The sequence below is a fragment of the Gopherus evgoodei genome, chromosome 6 (genome assembly GCF_007399415.2).
Source record: "Gopherus evgoodei ecotype Sinaloan lineage chromosome 6, rGopEvg1_v1.p, whole genome shotgun sequence".
Taxonomy (NCBI): Eukaryota; Metazoa; Chordata; order Testudines; family Testudinidae; genus Gopherus; species Gopherus evgoodei.
In genome coordinates this window covers 106,079,216-106,094,917 of record NC_044327.1, presented here as the reverse complement: position 1 = coordinate 106,094,917, position 15,702 = coordinate 106,079,216, and the positions used below count along the sequence as shown (strand labels likewise).

At 50.7% G+C, this 15,702-nt stretch overlaps 1 protein-coding gene across 4 annotated transcripts in view; it reads left to right on the top strand.

Moving 5' to 3' along the window:
• NNT (nicotinamide nucleotide transhydrogenase) overlaps positions 1-15,702 on the top strand; it is a 76,386-nt gene that overhangs the window by 8,960 nt on the left and 51,724 nt on the right. For all 4 annotated transcript variants that reach the window (XM_030566535.1, XM_030566533.1, XM_030566534.1 and 1 more), the window contains exons 3-5: positions 9,173-9,402; positions 11,528-11,745; positions 15,318-15,405. In XM_030566535.1, coding sequence (XP_030422395.1) covers positions 9,173-9,402; positions 11,528-11,745; positions 15,318-15,405 — 536 coding nt within the window. The remainder of the gene's footprint in view (positions 1-9,172; positions 9,403-11,527; positions 11,746-15,317; positions 15,406-15,702) is intronic.

Below are 15,702 nucleotides of genomic sequence, written 5' to 3'. Positions count from 1 at the left end.
CCTACTTGCCTATGGTGGGAGTGGGGGATGCTGTTCCAGTTGTATAGTGATGTCTAGGAGGGCTATACATTGATGAAGCAGATGTTTGTAAAGTACCTCTCAGGTACTTATGTGACTAATTCTATTAGATACAAATCATGTCTCTTACAGTGATGTAGCATTCTTTCAACACTGCTTATTTTGATAACTCTGTTTTGTCTGGTAAGGGAGGAGGACTTATATAAAGAACTGTAGCTGTAATCTTAGTATTTAGATATTACATACTGGTGTTTTCAAACTGTTCTCCACCATTGCAGCAATTACATTTTGGGTGAAGACAGTCAATATCAAAGGAAGAGCTGAAATAATTAAATGAAATACACCTTTAGCAGTTGGTCTGTTTCCGTCCCTTTGATTTCAACTACACTCATGGGTAGCTGTGTTCTGGCATCAGTTCTAAAAGGTGCAGGTGACTGGCTAATCTAATTAGCTCTTCAAATCCAGATTTTTGTAGCAGCAGTGCCAGATAATTATCAAGGATTGCAAAGTTTGTAACAGTTGGCATGAGTATTAACCTAAAAATAAGTCTCTGTTTAGATGCTTGGTGTTTCAAATTCATAGCTATAAGATACTTCTGGGCTCAAGAGTGGGTCAAAGCATCCCCTTAAAAAAAGAAAAAGTTCTATAAATAAACCATGGAGTGGAATAGGGAAGCAACACTTAAATCCCCAAAACACACACTTTCTGTATCAAATGTTTAAGTTGTATAAAGTCTGTTACAAACTGTGTTTACCACAGTCTTGTATCAAAGGACGTAACATTCATGGTCAAATTGAAAACCTTGTAAACTAGTTTTGCAACAAAAGTTCACTTTCAAAAAAACAAAAACAAATTGAATATGACTGGCATATTCCTCTTGTCGATCTTTATGGATGAAATAGGCTATATAAATTGTAAATCTCCATACCCATAATGCAAATGGTAGGTAGGACCATCTCCTGCAAATAACACTACACACATTCTTATTCTTATGTGGAAATTACATAGACTTCAGTGGTAACTGTTTGCGGGACTGGGCTGAGATTTGATAGGCACACATTGTTTTAATATGCTTGTACCAAAATGGTGAGTGTTGACTGACTGTGTGAGAGATGTATTTATATATTACATACATCAATCGGTCTGGAGGATATTTAGACACTGCAAGGTAGATTAGAATAGTTTTAAACTTTTCAGACTTGAGACTCAACAATGAGTCTTAAACTATGCATAAATAAAATCAGAGGTTGATAATTTGCGAACTAACGTTGTCAGTAATAAACACAACTTCTAAGCTTTTTAGACTACTGAGTTGACTTTTTAGTCCCCTATTTCTCTTGAAAATAACTAACTTTCAAACTGATTAAATTAATAGACTGGCATCCAAATTATTTTATTTTTTTTAAATTCACCTAGTCTTTAATAGCAACCATCATCCAGGATCCCAAACTGCTTTTCAAACAGTTATGTTTCACAAGATACCCCTAGAAGGTAGGTAAGTATTAGGCTTATTTGTAAAAAGGATAGACTCAAGCACTGATTAGTAGGTGTTTATATCCAGGCTCTATTGTACTTTCATTAAGCCAGTCAAGCCCATATATTTTAGTGTACAGTAACTCCTCACTTAAAGTCCTCCTGCTTAACGTTGTTCTGAAGTTTATGTCGCTGCTCCATTAGGGACCATACTCATTTAAAGTTGGACAATCCTCCCTTATAACATCAAGGGAGCATTGCACAAGTTCCTCTTCTCCGCCTCCTCTCCCTCCCTTCCTCTGTCCCTCCCTCTCAGCGCTTCCTGCAGCTGTTTGGCAGCACTTAGGACTTTCTGGGAGGGAGAGAGCAAGCGGGGAAGCTGCCCCCCCCCCCACCAGCAGGCAGGGCCATCCGGCATGCAGGGCTTTAGGGGCTGCAGAGTCCTGGGCTAAGGGGGCCTTGGCCTGCAGCTCTAAAGCCCCTTTCAAAATGCGTCCCAGTGAGCATTGGGCCAGGAGTGACTCAGGAGGAGCAGGTGCAACCACACAGCCAGTGGCTGGAGAGAAGTGGCGCTTTCCCCTTCTAAGCCCAGCTTCTTTTTGGCCAGCTTTGAAGGGGAAAGCGGCGCTTCTCTCCGGCCGCTGGCTGTGTGGCTGCCCCTGCTCCTCCTGAATCCTCCAGCGCGTGCTCGCAAGGCCGCTTTCTGAAAGGGGCCTTAGAACTGCAGGCCAGGGCCCCCAGGGCCCCCTTAGCCCAGGACCCTGCAGCCCCTAAAGCCCCTGCGTTCCAGGTGGCCCTGCCTGCCGGGGATGGGGGGGCAGGCACCTCCTATAATTGTGGCCATGGGGGCAGTGCCACGCTGTGCAGAGCCACCTGCACACCCCCTGTACCAGACAGGAGCTGCTCCAGGTAAGTGCTCTGCACCTCCTGCCTGCCCCAGCCCTGAGCCTCCTCCTGCAACCCCACCCTGAGCACCGTCCTGGACCCTAACTCCCTCCAAGACCCCGCACCCCCACCCTGAATGCCCTCTTACACCCTGACTCCCTCCCAGACTCTGCATCCCCAGCCCTGAGCCCCAGGGGTAAGCCAGGGGCACCTCCCCACCACAGTAAAGTATATAATGCTTTTTGTCTGCCCCCCATAAATTTCACTTAGTTGCATTTTTAGGAGCATAACTACAACGTTAAGTTCTTCTTCGAGTGATTGCTCACATCCATTCCAGTTAGGTGTGCGCGCCGCGCGTGCACGTTCGTCGGAAACTTTTTACCCTAGCAACTCCAGTGGGCCGGCAGGTCGCCCCCTGGAGTGGCGCCGCCATGGCGCCCAATATATATCCCTGCCGGCCCGCCCGCTCCTCAGTTCCTTCTTACCGCCGTGTCGGTCGTTGGAACTGTGGAGCGCGGCATAGCTGTCCTCCACGTCCCTAGCTCTCCTAGTTCTCTATCGTTTATCTATCGTTCATCTCTAGTTCCATTATAGTTGTTAATTAGTTTGTTAAGCAGATAGTTAAGTTAAATAGTTGCTAAGTAGTTCTTTGCCGGGGGCTTAGCCCTTCCCGGCACCCGGCGCCAGGCTCATGCCTGTTTCGCCGGGCTTCAAGCAGTGTGCGGCCTGCAAGAAGCCCATGCCTACCAGCGATCCCCACGAAGCGTGCCTGAAGTGCCTCGGGGAATCGCACAGATCCGACAAGTGCCGCATCTGTAAGGCCTTTAAGCCGAGGACAAAGAAGGAGAGGGATCAAAGGCTCCGAACTCTCCTAATGGAGGCGGCACTTGACCCGACGGCTTCGCAGGCCGTGGTATCGGCACCGGATCGCTCCGGCACCGAGAAGACTCCTCGGCACCGACCCTCTCCGGCACTGGAGTCAGAGCCAAGGCCGTCGAAGTCTGATACTCCGGCCAGGAAGACCCGGCTAGAGCGCCCGGCCTCGACATCGGCCGTGGCGCCGCCGGCACCGTCAGCACCGTTGACTCCGGGCCCGGCGGGTCCGTTGAGTCCGGTACCGCCGAGCTCCCCCATGAGATCTGGGGTTGAGATAGTGGTCCCGTCCACACCGGAGACCTTCGCCTCGGCTCGGGACCTTATTGCCCTGACTGAGCCCACTCGGCTGCCACCCCCGGTACCTCCGGTGCGGGTCGTGTCCAGAGGCAAGCCCATGATATCGGCACCGCCCAGAGACAGTCATTCACGATCCAGGTCCCGACGTCTTGGGCGCTCCAGATCCCGACGCCGCTCGCAGTCCCGGCACCGCTCCCCTCAGCGGTACCGGTCGCACTCGCGGCACCGGTCGGCATCGAGACGGTCGCGGTCAGGCTCCAGTCGTCGACACCGGCACCGCGATTCCAGGAGCGGGTCCCGACACTACTCGCCGCACCGGTCGACCTCCCGGCACCGAGCTGGTGGCAGGTCCCGGTCTCGGTCGACCTCCCGGCACCGAGCTGGTGGCAGGTCCCGGTCGACCTCCCGGCACCGAGCTGGTGGCAGGTCCCGGCACCGAAGCGGCGCCCGGTACCGATCAGGATCCCGGCACCGTGACAGATCCCGGTCCCGATCCCGATCCCGGCACCGATATGACTCCCGGCACCGGTCCCCGGCACCGAGACGATCCTCCGTGCCGGCCCGCGCAGACCCTTACCATCCAGGGTCGGCCCCACCATGGCCCTCGAGACAGCCGTCTGTATCTTCCCAGACGGACAGCGGGTATGCGCTGGGCACCGACAGGCAGGCGGCGCTGTTCGGTGATCCGCCGCTGCAGGACCAAGGCCCACAACAGTGGGGATTCTGGACACCCTGGGCATACCATCAGGCCCAGGGCCCCCAGCAGCTCCCTGCTAGACCGGCGACTGCGGAGCGTAGGGCCCCTGAAGCCTCGTTGTCTCGCCCCCCTCCCTCCCCGGAAGGGGAGGAAGGGTCCAAGCAGCAGGACTCCGCTGCGGCTCCGGAGGCAGAGGCAAGGGCTGAGGAAGACCCTCAGTTAGACACTCTCGTGCCTGGGGTCTCATCTTCCTCCTCCCCGGATGAGGCGGTGGCGGGTACCTCCTCCAACAGTCCCCCCCCGCTGGATCTCAGGGCGCACCAAGACCTCCTCAGGCGCTTGGCTCAAAATCTGAGTCTGCAGGCAGAGGAGGTCTCGGAGATAGAGGATCCAATTGTAACCATCCTCTCTTCTGATGCTCCCACCAGGGTCGCCCTGCCCTTCATACGGACCATCCAGGCCAACGCCAATACCATCTGGCAGTCCCCGGCCTCCATCCCTCCGACAGCGAAAGGAGTCGAGAGGAAGTACATGGCCCCTTCTAGGGGATACGAATATCTCCATGTACACCCGACTCCGGGTTCACTGGTGGTGCAATCAGTGAACGATAGGGAGCGTCACGGCCAGGAGGCTCCAGCCCCCAAATCCAGAGAAGCCAGGCGGATGGACCTCCTTGGCCGTAAGGTGTATTCGGCTGGGGCGCTGCAGCTCAGGGTCTCCAACCAGCAGGCCCTGCTGAGCAGATATGCCTTTAATTCCTGGGTGGCAGTGGACAAATTTAAGGAGCTGCTGCCACAGGATGCTCGCCAAGAGTTTACGGCCATCTTGGACGAAGGCAAGAAGGTCGCACGCACGGCCTTACAAGCCTCCTTGGACGCTGCGGACTCGGCTGCCCGTACCCTCGCGTCAGGAGTTACGATGCGTCGCATCTCCTGGCTGCAGGTTTCCGGACTTCCGCCGGAGCTCCAGCATACCATACAGGACCTTCCTTTCGAAGGCCAGGGCCTGTTTTCTGATAAGACAGACCCCAGACTCAAGAGTCTAAAAGACAACCGGGTTATTATGCGGTCCCTCGGGATGCACACCCCCGTGACGCAGCGTAGACCCTTTAGGTCGCAACAACAGCAGCAACGTAGGCCGTTTTCCCAGTTCCGCCAGCGGCAGGACCTTTACAGGCGCCGCGGCAGGAACGGAAGGCGCAGACAGGCGGGACCAAGGGGGGCAGAACCAAGGCTCCTCAAAACCCCCGCCTGGTCCTAAGCCATTCATTTTGAAGGTTGCGCCCCGAGGGCGCGGTAACAGTTTCCCCTATGGTATCCTTCCCCCCCGTTTTCCAACCGGCCTTTCGTTTTTTTCCTCCCGGCGTCGGTCCCAAATAACATCGGACCGCTGGGTCTTGAGCATGGTGCAGACGGGATACCGCCTGCAGTTTGTTTCATTTCCTCCTTCCCGCCCTCCTTCCTCGTCCCTCTTCAGGGACCTCTCTCACGAGCAATTTCCTTCGGCAGGAGGTGGCAGACGCTCCTCAGCAAAGGAGCTATAGAGGCAGTTCCGGAAACGAGAAAGGCAAGGGTTTTATTCCCGCTACTTTCTGATCCCCAAGGCCAAGGGGGGGCTCAGGCGTATCCTCGACCTGCGAGAACTCAACAATACTCGTGAAGTTGAAGTTCCGCATGGTATCCCTGGGGACCATATTCCATCCCTGGATCCGGGAGACTGGTACGCCGCCTCGACATGCAGGACGCGTATTTCCACATTGCCATTTGGCCACGCCACAGACGCTTTCTCCGCTTCGTTGTGGGGGCTCTTCATATCAGTTTGCAGTCCTCCCATTCGGCCTGTCCACGGCCCCGAGGGTGTTTACAAAGGCATGCAGTTGTCGTGGCGCATCTTCGGCGCAACTGTGTCCACGTGTTCCCTTATCTGGACGACTGGTTGATTCGGGGCACGTCGGAACAGCAAGTCAACAGCCATGTCCGCGTGATCACCGGCATGTTGCAAGTCTGGGCCTCTTGATAAACACAGACAAGTCCACCCTGAGGCCACGCAGAAGGTGGAATTTATCGGGGCCGTCCTGGACGCCACTGTGGGCAGGGCCTTCCCTGCCTCTGCAACGGTTTTCAGACCATGGCAGAGATCGTCTCAACGTTTGCGGTCAGCCCATTGACGTCAGTGAGGACATGTCTAACCCTGTTAGGGCCACATGGTGGCGTGCACCCTTGTGACCGGACTACGCTCGGCTCCACATGAGGCTCTCTCCAGCTGTGGCTTATTCAGTCATTACAGGCCGGCAAGGCAACCGTTAGACATGTTAGTCACAATCCCCCAGAAGGTCTTAGATTCTCTCGGCTGGTGGTTAGACCAGTCCGTATTATGTGCGGGTCTTCCCTTCCACCCCTCTCAGCCCTCGGTATCCCTGACAACGGATGCCTCAGATCTAGGCTGGGGGGCCCACCTAGGGGCCCTGCGGACACAGGGCCTGTGGTCCCAGGAGGAGGTGGGGCTACACATCAACATGCGGGAGTTGAGAGCGGTCCGCCTTGCTTGTCAAGCGTTCTGTCATCAGCTTCAGGGTCGTTGTGTCGCCGTGTTCACGGACAACACGATGACCATGTACTATATCAACAAGCAGGGCGGCACCAGGTCCTCCTCCCTGTGCCACGAGGCGATACGACTCTGGGACTTTTGCGTAGCCCACTCCATTCACCTCAGGGCTTCCTTCCTCCCTGGAGTACGGAACACGCTGGCGGATCGATTGAGCAGATCCTTCCTGTCACACGAGTGGTCCCTTCGCCCGGACGTCGCTCTCTCCATTTTCCGGAGGTGGGGTTATCCCCGGGTGGACCTCTTCGCGTCGAAGGGGAACAGGAAGTGCCAAGCGTTCTGCTCCTTTCAGGGCAGGGAGCCGGGGTCGATAGCGGATGCCTTCCTCATCCAGTGGTCGACCCACCTGAACTATGCGTTTCCCCCGTTCCCTCTGGTCCACAAGGTCCTCCTGAAGGTGCGCAGAGACAGGGCTCTCGTGATCATGGTGGCCCCGGCATGGCCCAGGCAGCACTGGTACACCATGCTGCTGGACTTGGCCATAGCCGACCCAGTTCCCCTGCCCCTTCATCCGGACCTGATTACCCAGGACCACGGGACCCTCTGTCACCCAGACCTGCAGTCGCTGCACCTAGCGGCGTGGCTCCTGCGTGGCTGACTGGTTCCGAGCTGCGCTGCTCCACGCCTGTGAGAGAGGTGCTCTTGAGCAGCAGGAAACCGTCCACAAGAGCCACATATTCGGCGAAATGGAAGCGCTTCTCCTGTTGGTGCGTAGAGAGAAATCTCCGCCCTATGGAAGTTTCGATAACCGAAATCTTAGACTACGTTTGGTCCCTCAAAGGGCAAGGTCTGGCCTTATCGTCGTTGCGAGTCCACCTAGCAGCTATCTCCACCTTTCACCCGGGTGCGGACGGTCGCTCCGTTTTTTCTCACCCGACGGTGTCGAGATTCCTGAAAGGGCTGGAACGTTTATTCCCTAACGTCCGTCCCCCTGCTCCAACCTGGGATCTTAACCTGGTGTTGTCCCGGCTCATGGGGTCCCCCTTTGAGCCGTTAGCTACTTGCTCCCTGCTCTACCTCTCTTGGAAAACTGCCTTTCTAGTGGCTATCACCTCAGCTAGAAGGGTGTCGGAGCTCCGAGCTCTTGTGGTAGACCCCCATATACAGTCTTCCACAAGGACAAGGTGCAGCTGAGACCACACCCTGCTTTTCTGCCCAAGGTGGTCTCAGCCTTCCACGTCAACCAAGAGATTTTCCTTCCGGTTTTTTTCCCAAAACCTCACTCCTCAGGCAGGGAGCAGCAGCTCCACTCGCTGGATGTCCGTAGGGCTCTCGCGTTCTACATAGAGAGAACTAAGCCCTTCCAAAAATCCCCCCAGCTTTTCGTGGCGGTAGCAGATCGTATGAAAGGGCTTCCTATCTCCTCCCAGAGGGTATCCTCTTGGGTTACGTCCTGTATCAGGACCTGTTATGACTTGGCCCATGTCCCTACGGGCCGTGTGACTGCGCATTCTACCAGGGCGCAGGCGTCGTCGCTGGCTTTCCTCGCCCGCGTGCCCATCCAGGAAATCTGTCGGGCAGCGACCTGGTCATCGGTCCACACCTTTGCTTCCCACTACGCCCTGGTCCAGCAGTCGAGGGAGGATGCGGCCTTCGGAACTGCAGTGCTCCGTGCCGCGACTTCTCACTCCGACCCCACCGCCTAGGTATGGCTTGGGAGTCACCTAACTGGAATGGATGTGAGCAATCACTCGAAGAAGAAAAGACGGTTACTCACCTTTGTAACTGTTGTTCTTCGAGATGTGTTGCTCACATCCATTCCACACCCGCCCTCCTTCCCCACTGTCGGAGTAGCCGGCAAGAAGGAACTGAGGAGCGGGCGGGCCGGCAGGGATATATATTGGGCGCCATGGCGGCGCCACTCCAGGGGGCGACCTGCCGGCCCACTGGAGTTGCTAGGGTAAAAAGTTTCCGACGAACGTGCACGCGCGGCGCGCACACCTAACTGGAATGGATGTGAGCAACACATCTCGAAGAACAACAGTTACAAAGGTGAGTAACCGTCTTTGAGGAGTTATTGTGTACCCATCTGAACCTTTAGAGATTTGTTGCTGTGAGCTGACTTTCCTACTACGTTGTACTACTACTGCCACCTGTTGGTAATTAAAGGAAAGTGATGCTTGGGAGTAGAACTGCAAGGTGTTACATTTCTGGAAAATATTGCTTAGCCTCTTACATCTGTTCCGGGAAAAGAGAATTGTTAAATGTGGGATGTATCTATAAGTGTCAGTACAGAGTATAGGAAAATGCTGTAACAGAACATCAGTCTAGTAGTTCCTATTACTGCTAAACTAAATGCCATTTTTTCCTATGCATTTACAGGAATCCCATATAAGCAGTTGACTGTGGGTGTTCCTAAGGAGATATTCCAAAACGAGAAGAGGGTGGCATTGTCTCCAGCTGGTGTTCAGGCTTTGATTAAACAAGGATTCAATGTTGTAGTGGAATCAGGTGCTGGAGAAGCTTCCAAATTCTCTGATGATCACTACAGGGAGGCAGGAGCAAAGATCCAAGGGACCAAGGAAGTATTGGCTTCTGATTTAGTACTCAAAGTAATTATTTTTTTCCTCAATATAGTGTATTTTAAATGTTTTAGGGCTAATATATGGCTTTTCCAAACCATTTCGTATAGTCTGCTGAACGTCTAGCTGATTTTATTTTAAAAGAGGGACCTCTTGTTAAATTCACATCTTACACATTTCAGGTTTTACCTATGTCTTTAATTTTCATCAGCTGATTATTTGGTGACTCAGATCTGGGCACTAAAAACCCTGCTAAGCTGGAAAATAGAACTAAGCCTTTGAACAGCAGTTTTGAAATGGTTTGAGGACAACTATCTACTGTTCGCACACTCGGAGTAATGGCATTTCCCATATCTAAGTAGGGAGAGTGCTTTTGAGAGCACTGAGTAGAGAGGATCCCTGCCCCAAGGAACCTGCACTCTTAAGACTAATAATAGAAAATAAATCAGTTGTTTTCCTCCTGTCATAGTTCTTCTTGCAGTGCTAGCTAAGAATGAATGCCACGCACCATCCTCCGTTCTCATTCAAAGACCTAATGGCAGCAGTGTGCTCTGAAGTGGAGTTGAGACAGGAGAACAGTGGCAGGTGATATGGCAAGAACATGAAAAACAAAGAAGCATGGGGCGTATTAAGAAATGTAGGTTGTAGCTAAGTTGCTAGGAGCCTTGGAGATGAAGAAGAGAAGCTTAAGTTTGATGGTGGGACTTCCTTTAGAAATTTTAGTTATGCATGTCAAGATTTAGATATGGCATAGTGGAATTTTTATGGGCAAACTATCAACCCTTAAGAAAAGTGGGGATGGAATGCTCGCCATCTTAAAAATATGCTCAAGAAAGAGACTGACTAGCTAACAGATTTGGACATCTAAGCCCTCTGGGTCTAATGCAGTCACCAGCAGTGCAAGCTTCTTTGTGTTTTTCAGCCTTTAGAGGTGGTGATATCTTTAAGAGTAACCTGGTTTCCTGATCTCTTCAGGAGTAGGTCTGAGACTGCCAGCGTACATGTTAATTACAGTAATGCAAACATTCTTCACAAAAACTATTGCCAACTGAATAAGGGCCATTAACTCATTTCACACAGGTCCCTTGAATTCTATTTTTGTACTGCAGGGCCAGATTAATGCAGGGATTTTAGAGGCAGCAGCTCGGGGCCCTGGTGCAGAAGGGCTGAGGCAGGCTGCCTGCATGCCATGGCCTACACCACTCCCAGAAACACCTGGCTGCTGGCACGTCTCTGTAGCCCCTGGCGGGGTGGGGAGGAGACCGCTCAGTGTGCTGCCCCAGCCCGCAGCACCGTCCCTGCAGCTCCCATTGGCTGGAAACCAGCCAATCGGAGCTGTGCTTGCAGGCAGGGCATGGAGACACACTGTCTCCCTCCCCCCCAGGGGCATGCAGAGACATGGCAACAGCTGGCCACTTCTGGGAGTGGCATGGGGCTATGGCAGGCAGGCAGCCTACTTGAGCCCTGCTGTGCCACTGGCCGGGAGCTGCCTGTGGTAAGTGCCTCCAGGTCGGAGCCTGCACCTTGCACCCCTCCTGGACCCCAACCCCCTCCTGCACCCAAGCTCTCTCCCAGACCCTGCACTTCCTTTTGCACCCCAGTCCCCACCTCAGGTCAGAATCCCCTCCTGCACTAAACTCCCTCCCAGAGCCTGCACCCCTCACCTTCTCCTGCACTCCAACACTCTGCCCCAGCCTGGAGCCCCCTCCTGCACCCAAACTCCTTCCCAGAAAGAAACTAATATAACAGCTGTTCTAAGGTCAGAAGTAGGCTATTTTGAACTAACTTAACTATATTCTATGTGTTTTAAGACTGAAATGTAACCACAAAACAGCTTTATGTTAATTAAATAGCAAGTTTAGTATAGCGTTTGATGCCATAATTGTGATCATTTTGTTTTAAATTAGGAAGAAAAAGACTTGTATACAGGGACCCCACAAAATCTAATAGCCCTGGGCCCACAGGAGAGTTAATTGTCCCTGCTATACTGCCACTTAATTACCTAGGTCTGATTTTTAACAAGTGACTTACAAGCGAAAGGCACCTTTCATTTGTTTAGTTGTGTAAACAATCCTTAATAAACCTTATATTTTCCCATGCGACATGTACTGATTTGTTTGTGTTGATTAATCTGAACCCTTCTTGTTTCCTTCAGGTGAGGGCTCCTATAGTTAACCCTGCACTAGGAGTACATGAGGCAGATCTTTTTAAGACAGCTGCTACTCTGATTAGTTTTATCTACCCAGCTCAAAACCCAGACCTACTGAATAAACTTGCAGAAAGGAAAACTACTGTCTTGGCTATGGATCAGGTTCCGCGGGTCACCATTGCTCAGGGATATGATGCTCTTAGCTCCATGGCCAACATTGCTGGGTATGAAACTATCTTTTTTTCACCTGGACTGTAAATAAAGCTAAATAAAAGTAACCTAACATTCTGGTATTAATGTGTTGTGTCCAAAATAATTCTGAATTTGTTTTCGTGCAACTGTTTCAAGAGGAATCAGTCTATTAGAGTTGTCTAAACTTGTCAGCCTTGCAGTGATCAGATTTGTTTTTTAAATTGGAAGGCAGTTCTTAATCTGATAACTTGTTTGTAGTGCCTCACCCAATGAATTACGATCAGAATGGGCTTAAGCTATAGTTGAGATAGTGATAGACTAAGATACACAGAGTGACTAATGTCCAACACCGGGTTGAGGATGAGACAGTATAAAGCACTCTAAATGAAACCCCACTAGCATGGCAGATGACTGAAGCCTAAACTCCCCTAGGATTTGCATTCTCTGTAGCTTCTGTGATGGCAACTTAGTTGGTAAACTGGCTGTCAGCAAGTATTATGAGCATTTGCTTTTTTGTACAGATGTGAAGATGTCACTCTTCAAAGTAAGAAACATTTTGTGCTCTTCAAATGTATTTAGCCTTTTGCTCTAGGCAAATTACCAGCTTCTTTGTGGATGTATATAGCTGGCAATGTTTTTTCTAATTATGCTAGAGAAAACAAGGTAATTAGCTTGAATATTATTCTGTGTTTTCTTATTCATCTTATATAGTTTAATAGAATATGACAGGAAGTCATATTTAAAGTTATAAAATTTATAAGTTTGACCCAAGGAATAGACATTCTTTTGTGTACAGCACTAGAGATAGTCATAAGACTCCTAAAGAATATACACTTAAATTAATGTTTTGGTGTATCCAGAACAATTAGCATGCTTCTAATTGTGTTAGACACCTATATAGGCACAGATGTGGGATTGTCAGTATCCCATATCTTACTACAAAATGTTGGACTCATGTGATCAGGAAATAAGTCTGTTTTTCTAACAAAACAAGAGACCAAAATAAGAGAATTGGGAAATCAGGCATAAAACATACACCAGAAGAACTTTATTCTCTTAATGAGGCCCCCAAGGCTCCTTGTTTCTTCTCTGCTAGACTAAGCTGCGTTCTACACTGGATAAGTTAGTAATGATGTCCCTGCACTTAAAAGAGACATTCACAACCTTTCATACAGTTACTCTCTGCAAAATCACTGGAAGAAAGGGAAGATTGAGCACAACAGGAAAAGATACACTAGTTAACACGTTTTTTACAGAAATGCAACTTTGCCAAGGGAAAGACCTAATCAGGCAGCACCCTGTGATAAGCATATTATATTTACAATCTGTTGTACTAATATTCACTAAGCCTCCAAACACGCCTTTATGGTTAGGTAGAGTATTATCTGTTTTTAGATGGTGCAACTGAGGCACAAAGATTAAGCAACTTGTCCAAAACCACACAAGATTCGGTAAATCGGGGATATGAGAGTTCTTGACTCCCAGATCTGTGCTTACTGTCCCAGATCGTGCTACCTTTACACCACATTTAGGGCTTGTCTACATCAGAAAGTTGCAGCGCTGGTGAGGGAGTTACAGCGCTGCAACTTTGAAGGTGTACACATCTGCAGGGCATCACCAGCGCTGCAACTCCCTGTTTGCAGCGCTGGCCGTACTCCCGTTTTGTCTCGGGTGTAGAGGATCCAGCGCTGGTGATCCAGGCGCTGGTAATCCAATGTAACACTTACCAGCGCTTTCTTGACCTCCGTGGAAGAGGAAGCCTCTGGTAATCAAGCTGGTCTCCTTCCCCAGCTTGCTCATCCGTTTCCCGGAAACCCCGAGCAAGCAGGTCCTCCTTCCCTGCGGTTTGCAGGGGGGTTCGGGAACGCGAGAGCAAACCGGGAAAGGGAGACCAGCTTCGCCGCGGTTTGCTCTCTCCGTTCCCCGAGCAAGCGGTCTCCTTCCCTGCGGTTTGCAGGGTGGGTCTGGGAACGCGAGAGCCAACCGCGCGAAGCGGTCCTCCTTTCCCGGTTTGCTCTCTAGTTCCCGGAGCCCCGAGCAAGCAGGTCTCCTTCCCTGCGGTTTGCCTGGGTGGCTCCTGGGAACGCGAGAGCAAACCGGGAAAGGAGACCAGCTTCGCCGCGGTTTGCTCTCGCGTTCCCGGAGCCACCCTGCAAACCGCAGGGAAGGACAAACCGCTTGCTCGGCGGTTCGGGGAACGAGAGAGCAAACCGGGAAAGGAGACCAGCTTCGCCGCGGGTTTGCTCTCGCGTTCCCGGAGCCACCCAGCAAACCGCAGGGAAGGAGACCTGCTTGCTCGGGGAACGGGGAGAGCAAACCGCGGTGAAGCGGGTCTCCTTTCCCGGTTTTGCTTTCCTCGTTCCCGGAACCCCGAGCAAGCAGGTCTCCTCCCTGCGGTTTTGCAGGGGGTTCGGGAACGCGAGAGCAAACCGCGGCGAAGCTGGTCTCCTTTCCCGTTTGGCTCTCTCGTTCCCCGAACCCCGAGCAAGCTGGTCTCCTTCCCTGCGGTTTGCAGAGGGGTTCGGGGAACGCGAGAGCAAACCGCGGCGAAGCTGGTGTCCTTTCCCGGTTTGCTCTCCGTTCCCCGAACCCCCCCTTGGAAGCCGCCCAACAGCGCTGCAGTGTGGCCACATCTAACACCACTTGCAGCGCTGGTTGCTGTAAGTGTGGCCACTCTGCAGCGCTGGCCCTATACAGCTGTACTAATACAGCTGTAACTACCAGCGCTGCAAAATTTTAGATGTAGACATGGCCTTACTGTGCTTGATTTTGCAGTTTCCCTATATGCAGATCCTCACATTAAGGTCTGATGCTGCAGACCTTAACTTCCAAGATTGTAAACTGTTAAAGTTAGTTGCTAAGTGTCAGTATATTTATCACATTTTAAAACCCTAAGCAAGGGAATGAATGGTTAGAGACCTCAAAAATCTTCCACTGTCTCACAAATACATGCTCTTAAGTACAAAGAAGTGCATTGTAAGGTTTCAAGAAGATTTAGGAACTAATTGTATAGAAAGCATTTTGAGCTGAAGGGATGCATACAGACAAACATTTAATTCAGACTAAATTTTTTTAATGGTCTGGAACTTAACTTTTGCAAAAACACTCACATTTTTAAGGAACATTTATGTTCAGAATAAATATGGGCAAGTTTCAATCAAAATTAGAGGTGCAAAAATAATCCTTTAGAGTAGCTTGTTATAAGCTAGTTGCATCCTTAACTGGCTAGCATTTCTCCATGTCACATGACAAATGCTTGTTTGGGCTACATTTTCAAATTTTTTGAGCATAAATGTATAGCTTTCACATCAGTTTGTGTGTTTCACTTAAATGTGTGTGGGGTGTTTGCGGGAAGGTAGGGGGGGCATTCTCCCTCACTTTCCCCAGCCCCCGACTGCAAGTCGTGGAATTGGCCCCCACACATGTGGCCCCATTGGCCTTACTAGAGCTGTCGTTCTCTTCCTTTCCCCCCTTTGCCTCCCCAATATAGAAGTCAAACTATGCCTTTGCTTAAATGTGTGCCTCTTTGACTGCTGCAATGGCTGAGTGGGAGTTGGGCATGGAAAATTACTGATACTATGGTCTCATCTTTTTCCTTTGACAGTTACAAGGCTGTTGTACTAGCAGCAAATCACTTTGGTCGATTTTTCACTGGTCAGATCACAGCTGCTGGTAAAGTTCCTCCTGCCAAGGTATGTGGACTAAGAAAATTTATTCTGTAGCAGAGGTGGATTTCATGAGTATAGCAAACCACTGTTGATGGGTGTTAAATATTTTTTGACAGGCTTGTGTTTAGTTTCAGAGTTTAGAACCTGTTTATTAATTCTGAGTCACTCCTTATTCAGGCAAAGTTTCCATTGTCTGCAATGGAAGCTACTCTGAATATAAAGAATGTTGAACTTTAATAAATTTCACTTATGCTTAACTTTTTCAAATCATGCTTCTGATATAAAATCAGTTCATGCATTGGCAGGGTGGTGAGGGTTTTG